Source organism: Rhineura floridana, chromosome 5, assembly GCF_030035675.1.
Source record: "Rhineura floridana isolate rRhiFlo1 chromosome 5, rRhiFlo1.hap2, whole genome shotgun sequence".
Taxonomy (NCBI): Eukaryota; Metazoa; Chordata; class Lepidosauria; order Squamata; family Rhineuridae; genus Rhineura; species Rhineura floridana.
Window position 1 is genome coordinate 152247598 of NC_084484.1, and position 12800 is coordinate 152260397.

General features: G+C 43.6%; 1 protein-coding gene across 6 annotated transcripts in view; it reads left to right on the forward strand.

Moving 5' to 3' along the window:
* The window catches only part of KATNAL1 (katanin catalytic subunit A1 like 1), a 47120-nt gene extending 34782 nt beyond the window's left edge, over nucleotides 1–12338 (forward strand). For all 6 annotated transcript variants that reach the window (XM_061628482.1, XM_061628478.1, XM_061628481.1 and 3 more), the window contains 2 exons: nucleotides 9920–10046; nucleotides 11980–12338. In XM_061628482.1, coding sequence (XP_061484466.1) covers nucleotides 9920–10046; nucleotides 11980–12178 — 326 coding nt within the window. In that variant the 3' untranslated portion in view covers nucleotides 12179–12338. The remainder of the gene's footprint in view (nucleotides 1–9919; nucleotides 10047–11979) is intronic.
* Nucleotides 12339–12800: the final 462 nt, after the last annotated feature.

Genomic DNA, 12800 nt, shown 5'->3' on the forward strand with positions numbered 1-12800 from the left:
AAAGAAATGCAAGAAGACAATAAGGGATGCTAAAAAAGAATTTGAGGAGCACATTGCTAAGAACATAAAAACCAACAACAAAAAATTCTATAAATACATTCAAAGCAGGAGACCATCTAGGGAGACGATTGGACCCTTGGATGATAAGGGAGTCAAAGGTGTACTAAAGAACGATAAGGAGATTGCAGAGAAGCTAAATGAATTCTTTCCATCTGTCTTCACAGTGGAAGATATAGGGCAGATCCCTGAACCTGAACTAACATTTGCAGGAAGGGATTCTGAGGAACTGAGACAAATAGTGGTAACAAGAGAGGAAGTTCTAAGCTTAATGGACAATATAAAAACTGACAAATCACCGGGCCCGGATGGCATCCACCCGAGAGTTCTCAAAGACCTCAAATGTGAAATTGCTGATCTGCTAACTAAAATATGTAACTTGTCCCTTGGGTCCTCCTCCGTGCCTGAGGACTGGAAAGTGGCAAATGTAACACCAATCTTCAAAAAGGGATCCAGAGGGGATCCCGGAAATTACAGGCCAGTTAGCTTAACTTCTGTCCCTGGAAAACTGGTAGAAAGTATTATTAAAGCTAGATTAACTAAGCACATAGAAGAACAAGCCTTGCTGAAGCAGAGCCAGCATGGCTTCTGCAAGGGAAAGTCCTGTCTCAGTAACCTATTAGAATTCTTTGAGAGTGTCAACAAGCATATAGATAGAGGTGATCCAGTGGACATAGTGTACTTGGACTTTCAAAAAGCGTTTGACAAGGTACCTCACCAAAGGCTTCTGAGGAAGCTTAGCAGTCATGGAATAAGAGGAGAGGTCCTCTTGTGGATAAGAAATTGGTTAAGAAGCAGAAAGCAGAGAGTAGGAATAAACGGACAGTTCTCCCAATGGAGGGCTGTAGAAAGTGGAGTCCCTCAAGGATCGGTATTGGGACCTGTACTTTTCAACTTGTTCATTAATGACCTAGAATTAGGAGTGAGCAGTGAAGTGGCCAAGTTTGCTGATGACACTAAAGTACAGTGTGATAGCAGTTGGGACTGAGCTTGGTGAACGGAAGGACTTTCATAGCTGTACAACCTGACTCTGGAAGCTTATAAACTCTTAAGGGTCAGAATGACACATTTAAGCACAGCATAGGGCTGCTGGCAATAATGGCATCTCCATGGCACATTCTTCTTCTCTCCCCTGTAATGTTTAGGATCACTTTGTACTTTTCATGATGGCTTTGATGTGAGTTTCCCCACTGCACATCCTTGGTTGCTGCTGGTGGAATGGGGGATCTCACCATGTGATGTCATGATACATGATGAGTGTTCCAAAATATTACAGAGGAGAGGGAAAGTGCTCAACACAGAGATTCCGCTTTGAGTGGCTGCTCCGTGTTGTCTGTAACGTGTGGTGGTCAGAGTGTTAAACGACGAATGATGAGACTCGGGTTCAGTTCCCCACACAGCCACAAATTCACTGGGTGACCTTGGGCCAGTCACCATCTCTCAACCTAACCTGCTTCACAAGGTTGTTGTGAGGATAAAATGACTGGTTGGCTGGGGGAGAACCACATACACCACCATGAGCTACTTGGAGGAAACGTTGAATACAAATTTGATTAATCGAAGCTCCAGCTTGTAATGGGAGGCCTGACTTTATGGCTGATCAGGGGTTTTTTGCTACACAGATATCTGCAAGGCAATTTAAATCCTATCCTCCTATTGATCTAAACTTCTGCTTATTGTTAATGCAAAAGGAAAAGTTAAAGACAGACATTCCAGACAGACAGACCAAGATGGCTTTCTCTGAAATGCTACTGGTTCCACGCGCAGGACCAGCCAGACAGGCCCAGCTTTGCAGTCTCAATGCGTGGATGAGACGATGGTGTCGGGTGGAAGCGTTTGGATTTGTTAGGCGCTGGGGAACATTTTGGGACAAGCCGGGCCTGTACAAAAGGGACGGGCTCCACTTGAACCAGAATGGAACCAGACTGCTGGCACTTAAAATTAAAAAGGTGGCAGAGCAGCTTTTAAACTGACTGAGGGGGGAAACCCGACAGGAGCTGAGAAAGGTCCGGTTCGGAATAAACCTCCCCCCTGGGATAAAAACCAAAGAAATGATGAAATTTTAAAAGGGGTAGGCCTAGAAGTAGGCATTGTGAGAGCAGGGGCACAGGATATAAATTCAGAAGAGCAAAATTACCACAGGCCTAACCACAAGTGCCAAAGACACTTGAAGAGAGACACTGCTTACAAGTGCCTGTACGCTAATGCTAGGAGCCTGCGAACCAAGATGGGAGAACTGGAGTGCTTGGTCTTAGAGGAGAGCATTGATATAGTGAGCATAACGGAGACCTGGTGGAATGGAGAAAACCAGTGGGATACGGTTATCCCTGGATATAAACTATATCGGAAGGACAGGGAAGGACGTATTGGTGGCGGAGTCGCTCTATACGTGAAAGAAGGCATTGAATCCAGCAAGCTCGAAACCCCAAAAGAGGCAGACTCCTCCACAGAATCGTTGTGGGTGGTGATACCATGCCCCAGGAGGGACTTAATACTGGGAACGATCTATCGTCCCCCTGATCAAAATGCTCAGGGAGACCTTGAGATGAGATATGAAATTGAGGAAGCATCCAAACTAGGAAATGTGGTAGTAATGGGTGACTTCAACTACCTGGACATAGACTGGCTGCATATGTGTTCCAGTCATGACAAAGAAGCAAAGTTTCTAGATATTCTAAATGACTATTCCCTAGACCAGTTGGTCATGGAACCGACCAGAGGGACGGCAACCCTGGACTTAATCCTCAGTGGGGACCGGGACCTGGTGCAAGATGTAAGTGTTGTTGAACCGATTGGGAGCAGTGACCACAGTGCTATTAAATTAAACATACATGTAAATGGCCAATTGCCAAGAAAATCCAACACGGTCACATTTGACTTCAAAAGAGGAAACTTCACAAAAATGAGGGGATTGGTAAAAAGAAAGCTGAAAAACAAAGTCCAGAGGGTCACATCACTCGAAAATGCTTGGAAGTTGTTTAAAAACATTCTATTAGAAGCTCAACTGGAGTGCATACCGCAGATCAGAAAAGGTACCGCCAGGGCCAAGAAGATGCCAGCATGGTTAACGAGCAAAGTCAAGGAAGCTCTTAGAGGCAAAAAGTCTTCCTTCAAAAAATGGAAGTCTTGTCCAAATGAAGAAAATAAAAAAGAACACAAACTCTGGCAAAAGAAATGCAAGAAGACAATAAGGGATGCTAAAAAAGAATTTGAGGAGCACATTGCTAAGAACATAAAAACCAACAACAAAAAATTCTATAAATACATTCAAAGCAGGAGACCATCTAGGGAGACGATTGGACCCTTGGATGATAAGGGAGTCAAAGGTGTACTAAAGAACGATAAGGAGATTGCAGAGAAGCTAAATGAATTCTTTCCATCTGTCTTCACAGTGGAAGATATAGGGCAGATCCCTGAACCTGAACTAACATTTGCAGGAAGGGATTCTGAGGAACTGAGACAAATAGTGGTAACAAGAGAGGAAGTTCTAAGCTTAATGGACAATATAAAAACTGACAAATCACCGGGCCCGGATGGCATCCACCCGAGAGTTCTCAAAGACCTCAAATGTGAAATTGCTGATCTGCTAACTAAAATATGTAACTTGTCCCTTGGGTCCTCCTCCGTGCCTGAGGACTGGAAAGTGGCAAATGTAACACCAATCTTCAAAAAGGGATCCAGAGGGGATCCCGGAAATTACAGGCCAGTTAGCTTAACTTCTGTCCCTGGAAAACTGGTAGAAAGTATTATTAAAGCTAGATTAACTAAGCACATAGAAGAACAAGCCTTGCTGAAGCAGAGCCAGCATGGCTTCTGCAAGGGAAAGTCCTGTCTCAGTAACCTATTAGAATTCTTTGAGAGTGTCAACAAGCATATAGATAGAGGTGATCCAGTGGACATAGTGTACTTGGACTTTCAAAAAGCGTTTGACAAGGTACCTCACCAAAGGCTTCTGAGGAAGCTTAGCAGTCATGGAATAAGAGGAGAGGTCCTCTTGTGGATAAGAAATTGGTTAAGAAGCAGAAAGCAGAGAGTAGGAATAAACGGACAGTTCTCCCAATGGAGGGCTGTAGAAAGTGGAGTCCCTCAAGGATCGGTATTGGGACCTGTACTTTTCAACTTGTTCATTAATGACCTAGAATTAGGAGTGAGCAGTGAAGTGGCCAAGTTTGCTGATGACACTAAAGTACAGTGTGATAGCAGTTGGGACTGAGCTTGGTGAACGGAAGGACTTTCATAGCTGTACAACCTGACTCTGGAAGCTTATAAACTCTTAAGGGTCAGAATGACACATTTAAGCACAGCATAGGGCTGCTGGCAATAATGGCATCTCCATGGCACATTCTTCTTCTCTCCCCTGTAATGTTTAGGATCACTTTGTACTTTTCATGATGGCTTTGATGTGAGTTTCCCCACTGCACATCCTTGGTTGCTGCTGGTGGAATGGGGGATCTCACCATGTGATGTCATGATACATGATGAGTGTTCCAAAATATTACAGAGGAGAGGGAAAGTGCTCAACACAGAGATTCCGCTTTGAGTGGCTGCTCCGTGTTGTCTGTAACGTGTGGTGGTCAGAGTGTTAAACGACGAATGATGAGACTCGGGTTCAGTTCCCCACACAGCCACAAATTCACTGGGTGACCTTGGGCCAGTCACCATCTCTCAACCTAACCTGCTTCACAAGGTTGTTGTGAGGATAAAATGACTGGTTGGCTGGGGGAGAACCACATACACCACCATGAGCTACTTGGAGGAAACGTTGAATACAAATTTGATTAATCGAAGCTCCAGCTTGTAATGGGAGGCCTGACTTTATGGCTGATCAGGGGTTTTTTGCTACACAGATATCTGCAAGGCAATTTAAATCCTATCCTCCTATTGATCTAAACTTCTGCTTATTGTTAATGCAAAAGGAAAAGTTAAAGACAGACATTCCAGACAGACAGACCAAGATGGCTTTCTCTGAAATGCTACTGGTTCCACGCGCAGGACCAGCCAGACAGGCCCAGCTTTGCAGTCTCAATGCGTGGATGAGACGATGGTGTCGGGTGGAAGCGTTTGGATTTGTTAGGCGCTGGGGAACATTTTGGGACAAGCCGGGCCTGTACAAAAGGGACGGGCTCCACTTGAACCAGAATGGAACCAGACTGCTGGCACTTAAAATTAAAAAGGTGGCAGAGCAGCTTTTAAACTGACTGAGGGGGGAAACCCGACAGGAGCTGAGAAAGGTCCGGTTCGGAATAAACCTCCCCCCTGGGATAAAAACCAAAGAAATGATGAAATTTTAAAAGGGGTAGGCCTAGAAGTAGGCATTGTGAGAGCAGGGGCACAGGATATAAATTCAGAAGAGCAAAATTACCACAGGCCTAACCACAAGTGCCAAAGACACTTGAAGAGAGACACTGCTTACAAGTGCCTGTACGCTAATGCTAGGAGCCTGCGAACCAAGATGGGAGAACTGGAGTGCTTGGTCTTAGAGGAGAGCATTGATATAGTGAGCATAACGGAGACCTGGTGGAATGGAGAAAACCAGTGGGATACGGTTATCCCTGGATATAAACTATATCGGAAGGACAGGGAAGGACGTATTGGTGGCGGAGTCGCTCTATACGTGAAAGAAGGCATTGAATCCAGCAAGCTCGAAACCCCAAAAGAGGCAGACTCCTCCACAGAATCGTTGTGGGTGGTGATACCATGCCCCAGGAGGGACTTAATACTGGGAACGATCTATCGTCCCCCTGATCAAAATGCTCAGGGAGACCTTGAGATGAGATATGAAATTGAGGAAGCATCCAAACTAGGAAATGTGGTAGTAATGGGTGACTTCAACTACCTGGACATAGACTGGCTGCATATGTGTTCCAGTCATGACAAAGAAGCAAAGTTTCTAGATATTCTAAATGACTATTCCCTAGACCAGTTGGTCATGGAACCGACCAGAGGGACGGCAACCCTGGACTTAATCCTCAGTGGGGACCGGGACCTGGTGCAAGATGTAAGTGTTGTTGAACCGATTGGGAGCAGTGACCACAGTGCTATTAAATTAAACATACATGTAAATGGCCAATTGCCAAGAAAATCCAACACGGTCACATTTGACTTCAAAAGAGGAAACTTCACAAAAATGAGGGGATTGGTAAAAAGAAAGCTGAAAAACAAAGTCCAGAGGGTCACATCACTCGAAAATGCTTGGAAGTTGTTTAAAAACATTCTATTAGAAGCTCAACTGGAGTGCATACCGCAGATCAGAAAAGGTACCGCCAGGGCCAAGAAGATGCCAGCATGGTTAACGAGCAAAGTCAAGGAAGCTCTTAGAGGCAAAAAGTCTTCCTTCAAAAAATGGAAGTCTTGTCCAAATGAAGAAAATAAAAAAGAACACAAACTCTGGCAAAAGAAATGCAAGAAGACAATAAGGGATGCTAAAAAAGAATTTGAGGAGCACATTGCTAAGAACATAAAAACCAACAACAAAAAATTCTATAAATACATTCAAAGCAGGAGACCATCTAGGGAGACGATTGGACCCTTGGATGATAAGGGAGTCAAAGGTGTACTAAAGAACGATAAGGAGATTGCAGAGAAGCTAAATGAATTCTTTCCATCTGTCTTCACAGTGGAAGATATAGGGCAGATCCCTGAACCTGAACTAACATTTGCAGGAAGGGATTCTGAGGAACTGAGACAAATAGTGGTAACAAGAGAGGAAGTTCTAAGCTTAATGGACAATATAAAAACTGACAAATCACCGGGCCCGGATGGCATCCACCCGAGAGTTCTCAAAGACCTCAAATGTGAAATTGCTGATCTGCTAACTAAAATATGTAACTTGTCCCTTGGGTCCTCCTCCGTGCCTGAGGACTGGAAAGTGGCAAATGTAACACCAATCTTCAAAAAGGGATCCAGAGGGGATCCCGGAAATTACAGGCCAGTTAGCTTAACTTCTGTCCCTGGAAAACTGGTAGAAAGTATTATTAAAGCTAGATTAACTAAGCACATAGAAGAACAAGCCTTGCTGAAGCAGAGCCAGCATGGCTTCTGCAAGGGAAAGTCCTGTCTCAGTAACCTATTAGAATTCTTTGAGAGTGTCAACAAGCATATAGATAGAGGTGATCCAGTGGACATAGTGTACTTGGACTTTCAAAAAGCGTTTGACAAGGTACCTCACCAAAGGCTTCTGAGGAAGCTTAGCAGTCATGGAATAAGAGGAGAGGTCCTCTTGTGGATAAGAAATTGGTTAAGAAGCAGAAAGCAGAGAGTAGGAATAAACGGACAGTTCTCCCAATGGAGGGCTGTAGAAAGTGGAGTCCCTCAAGGATCGGTATTGGGACCTGTACTTTTCAACTTGTTCATTAATGACCTAGAATTAGGAGTGAGCAGTGAAGTGGCCAAGTTTGCTGATGACACTAAATTGTTCAGGGTTGTTAAAACAAAAAGGGATTGCGAAGAGCTCCAAAAAGACCTCTCCAAACTGAGTGAATGGGCGGAAAAATGGCAAATGCAATTCAATATAAACAAGTGTAAAATTATGCATATTGGAGCAAAAAATCTTAATTTCACATATACGCTCATGGGGTCTGAACTGGCGGTGACCGACCAGGAGAGAGACCTCGGGGTTGTAGTGGACAGCACGATGAAAATGTCGACCCAGTGTGCGGCAGCTGTGAAAAAGGCAAATTCCATGCTAGCGATAATTAGGAAAGGTATTGAAAATAAAACAGCCGATATCATAATGCCGTTGTATAAATCTATGGTGCGGCCGCATTTGGAATACTGTGTACAGTTCTGGTCGCCTCATCTCAAAAAGGATATTATAGAGTTGGAAAAGGTTCAGAAGAGGGCAACCAGAATGATCCAGGGGATGGAGCGACTCCCTTACGAGGAAAGGTTGCAGCATTTGGGGCTTTTTAGTTTAGAGAAAAGGCGGGTCAGAGGAGACATGATAGAAGTGTATAAAATTATGCATGGCATTGAGAAAGTGGATAGAGAAAAGTTCTTCTCCCTCTCTCATAATACTAGAACTCGTGGACATTCAAAGAAGCTGAATATTGGAAGATTCAGGACAGACAAAAGGAAGTACTTCTTTACTCAGCGCATAGTTAAACTATGGAATTTGCTCCCACAAGATGCAGTAATGGCCACCAGCTTGGACGGCTTTAAAAGAAGATTAGACCAATTCATGGAGGACAGGGCTGTCAATGGCTACTAGCCATGATGGCTGTGCTCTGCCATCCTAGTCAGAGGCAGCATGCTTCTGAAAACCAGTTGCCGGAAGCCTCAGGAGGGGAGAGTGTTCTTGCACTCGGGTCCTGCTTGCGGGCTTCCCCCAGGCACCTGGTTGGCCACTGTGAGAACAGGATGCTGGACTAGATGGGCTACTGGCCTGATCCAGCAGGCTCTTCTTATGTTCTTATGTTCTTATGACATGTAATATGAATAAGCATTCTGTCTGATGAAACAAGAACTACTTTAAACTCGTGCGTGGAAAGTACCTAATCAGAGTTTCTGTCTTTGTTGATTCCTGCTTCTGTCTATGCAATGAGGAAAGTATATCTTCTAAGGTGTAGATGCTCTCCTCCCCACCCCCCATTCTCATCTTCACGTGAGACTTGGAAACAGCGGCGCTTCTAGACTGTAGCTGCTTTGTGGGTGGGACTCATGTGCACACCCAGCAATTTGGGTTGCACAATTAAAGTGGATTTTGGTGGTGTTGCATAACTAACACACCACCACCAAAAAATCTTCAGATATTGTGTGGTAGGGAAATTGATAAGAAAAAAATGCCTCAGAAAGCATGGGATAACAGTTGCTTGACCTGATGTTATATAATCTCCTCACCAACTTTGTGCAAACAAGTCAGGGTGAGCGCTCCATAAACAGGTCATCTGGAAGCGACCAGTGTTGGAAAACTCATGATTCATGCATACTTCCACTGTTGCTGTTTTAGGCATTGTCTAAAGTTACCCATAGTGGGACATGGATCATCTAAAAGATCAGAGTTACTATTCTGCGTTTCATGACACTAATATTTTGTAACTGCCGACACAGTACAGAACTCTTAACTGCGACATGAGCATGGAATGTTGCTGTACCAGTACAGCAAAGCTTGCCGGAGGCGCCCTTCAATGGACAGGAAGCTCATGTGTTTTCTATTTTTCCTGTTTATACTGTGCTGTCAGTGTTCGTGGTGCCTTACAGAGTTAACACAGGCAAAGTGGATATCTCTCTGCTCACAAAGACCTTGCAGTCAAAACCTCACAGTGGGGAAAAGGGAGAGAGAGAAGAGCATGGACATAATATCATTTCATGTTCTTGAAGCTTGATATCAACATTAAAAGGATAGCCGCACAGAAAAGGTGGTTCTGAGATATTGTTGACATTTGATAAAATGCTTGCTAAAAAGTTCTAGGGCTGGGGTGGGGAATGTTATGAGGATGTTTCCGTAATTAATGGCAAAATGGCTTTTACTTTCTACATAACCTTATATATCTGTACATGCGCACAGACACCTCTTCATGCAGAATTCACTAAAATTATAGATTTGATTTTTCTTTAAAATGCACATCAGTTTCTTTGACAGTATAGTGGCACTCTCTTTAACATTCAATTGTTATCAGCAAAATTGCTTCCAGGCGTCTTTTGTTTACTAATTTCCACCCATAAAATGAAATTACAAGGTTAAATGTTATTGAATATCAGCCTTTGCCAATGTGGTGCCCTCCAGATGTTTTAGGCTACATCTACCTGTGTTGGCTACGGCTGATGGGAGTTGTAGCCCAAAACATCTGGAGGGCACAAGGTTGGCAAAAACTGGTCTACATGTTTGCAAGCCCACTCTAATCAAATGCCTTTATTTTTGCAGCGAAAGGCCGAGCAGAGCTGCTTAAGATTAATCTTCGGGAAGTAGAACTGGATCCTGACATCAGCCTGGAAGAAATTGCTGAGAAGATAGAAGGCTACTCTGGTGCTGATATTACTAATGTTTGCAGGTATCCTATTTCCTGCATTTGCAAGCTAAAGAAAAATGGAATTGCTAGGCAAACGACACTTACCGCATGCTTTTTTGAGTACATTGCTGAGCTCTCAATCTTTACATCAGTGCTTTTAAAACTTTCCTTCTCGGGAACTCTTTCCACATCAAATGGTTTGCTGAGGAACCGGCATCTTTACCATAGAAACCCGAAGTGTTGCAGAAGATCTCAGGAACTGTTTTAAGGCACATGCTCAGTTCACACAAGATGCAGATTAGGCTTCTTGGGTCTTTCTGTTGCTCCTTGTGAACTGCCAGCCCTAAAGCACGTTCAGCATTCCTCTGCGCTCTGTATCATTGGGGATCTCCTGATGATAAGTTTCTAAGGAATCGGGGGTTCACCAGAACACAATTTGAAAATTACTTCCTTAGATGATCAATGCTGCAAATGATAATTATTTGTTAAGTAAGCATTGGTCTCAAATTGCAGAGATTATCTTTAGAAAAAGAGTGAAAGATTACTGTGACAACTCCTTCCCTTATTGTTAAATATTGTCAAGGATGAGAATCAAGGGGCGGTAAAATTAATAGCAAAACCTTTGGTTGCAGCCAAAATTGGGCTTGGGCTTGGGAGTTTCTTTTTACACTATGAATTACAGAACTGCTTCTCAAAGTCTTGCAAAGTACTGAAAAGGACATTTTGGCAGATATACATGACATTCCTCTGGTGCACTTTTTCCCCACAGTAGATAAAAGGGCAACAGGAGGAGAATTAACAAACAAGAAACAGCCAGGATCAAAATAGCTGACCACCTGTCCCTTCAAAAGATCTTTAAAAAAGAAGCCAGACATGTTTCCCTAGGGAGAGACCTATGTCCATGCACCCATACGAAAAGCTTTTGTGTTTCTTACAGATACACCATACACCCACCATCAGTGGGTAAGGCAGGGATGGGGAAGTTGTGGTCCTTCAGAAGTTGGTGGGAGTCCAGCTCCCGTTAGCCCCAGCCAGAATGGCCAGTGGCCAGGGATGATGAGAATTGGAGGCCAACAACATCCAGAAGGCGATAGGTTCCCCATCTCTGGTGAAAATGCACAGAGCCCAACCACTGAGTATAACCTGAGCAGATGAGCCCTGCCTTTTTGCTAGGATATATTTTGGGGATTGGGTCAAAAGCTTCCTAAACATCATAATATACCCATCTCCAGCATTGTGGCAGGGCTGAGTTGCGGTTCTTCTCATCATGGCACCTGCCTCAGTGTCTGGGGAAGGAAAGTGCAAGTGGCAGCGGTAGCAGCAGCAGATACAGCCACTATCCGGGATCATGCAATGGCCCTAACACTGTTTGAAGGAGAGTTGTTCCACAATAACAGCTTATAGGCAAATGTGACACTTGAGCTGTTTTGTTCTAATTAATGAGTTCAGTTAGGGTCTTCCTGCATCCTCTCTGCCTGCAGTTGCTCTGTGGCTGAAACAGCTGCAAGTGAACAGTGTAGAAGCCTGCTTCTTAGCTCCATATCCAGTTGCATATATTGGATTGGACCATTTGTGACCTTTTTGCTCCGTACAGAGGAGGTGGCATCCAGAGGTGGAAGGCTCCGCAGCAGTTGAGTTGCATTTTCGTTCATGAGCTGAAAAATTGCTTCCGTACCTCCATAAATCATTGTAAAAGTGGTGGGTGGTTTTTTTTATAGGTTTAATTATCTTCTGTACATTTACCAGATGCCTTGGTGGATTTCGCTTCTAAAGTGTCGTTTTACGTTACATTAACGTTGGGGATGTTAGAGATGTGCGAGCTTGCCTCACCACAGGGGAACGATGAGGCAGCTAAGAGTAAATGCTTCTGCCTTCCTGCCAGAGGCCTGCAACACAGAGAGGTAATCAAAGTCAATAGAGTTCCTAGCACACACTGTTTGTAATTAGTTCTTGTGAATTTTCCTTTTCTTTTCAGGGATGCTTCCTTGATGGCAATGAGGAGGCGCATTAATGGCTTATCACCAGAAGAGATCCGTGCATTATCTAAAGAAGAGCTTCAAATGCCTGTTACCAAGGGTGACTTTGACCTAGCTCTGAAGAAAATCTCCAAATCTGTTTCAGCTGCAGATCTGGAGAAATATGAGAAGTGGATGTCAGAATTTGGATCTGCTTAACCACATAGGCATCATTTCACAAGGAATTTTAGCTTTTCAGTTATAAAATGTTACAAGGACTTAGAAAACTTATGGCTTGAGTTTTTTCTATGGACAAGGACCCCTTTTAAACTTTTTTTTGCACTTTAAAGGGAATGAAATAAAATGTTACACAATCAGATCATGGCATTTCATGGATGAATACTAAAAACTATTAATGTAGCAAGGGAAATCCTATATATTTCTGGTTGCCTGCACTTTTTAATAGTGACTCTCAGTGTCCTGGTAGCCTTTCGTAGCTTTTACCTGCCAATCAGATATGGGATTGTGCAGGGGGAAAATGACAAAACATATTGTCCTATACTCCCGGTGTTAAGTCATATTGTAAGTCTAGTTAGAATCGGGTTCTACCCTCTGTGAATGCAGAACTGAAGTTTTTATTCTTTGCTTCTGCCTCCCTCCTATTTAGAGAGCTCAGCAGTATGATCTGAGTTGAAAATACTGAGGATCACTTTACACTGCAGTCGTGTTGCCATGGCTACACTGGTATTTGCTGGAATACTAATAATCATATAAAATGTGAAGGAGAGACACGTGTCTCTAAAATATGTAATGTATGCCTGTGGCCAGTCTGCATAGAAAT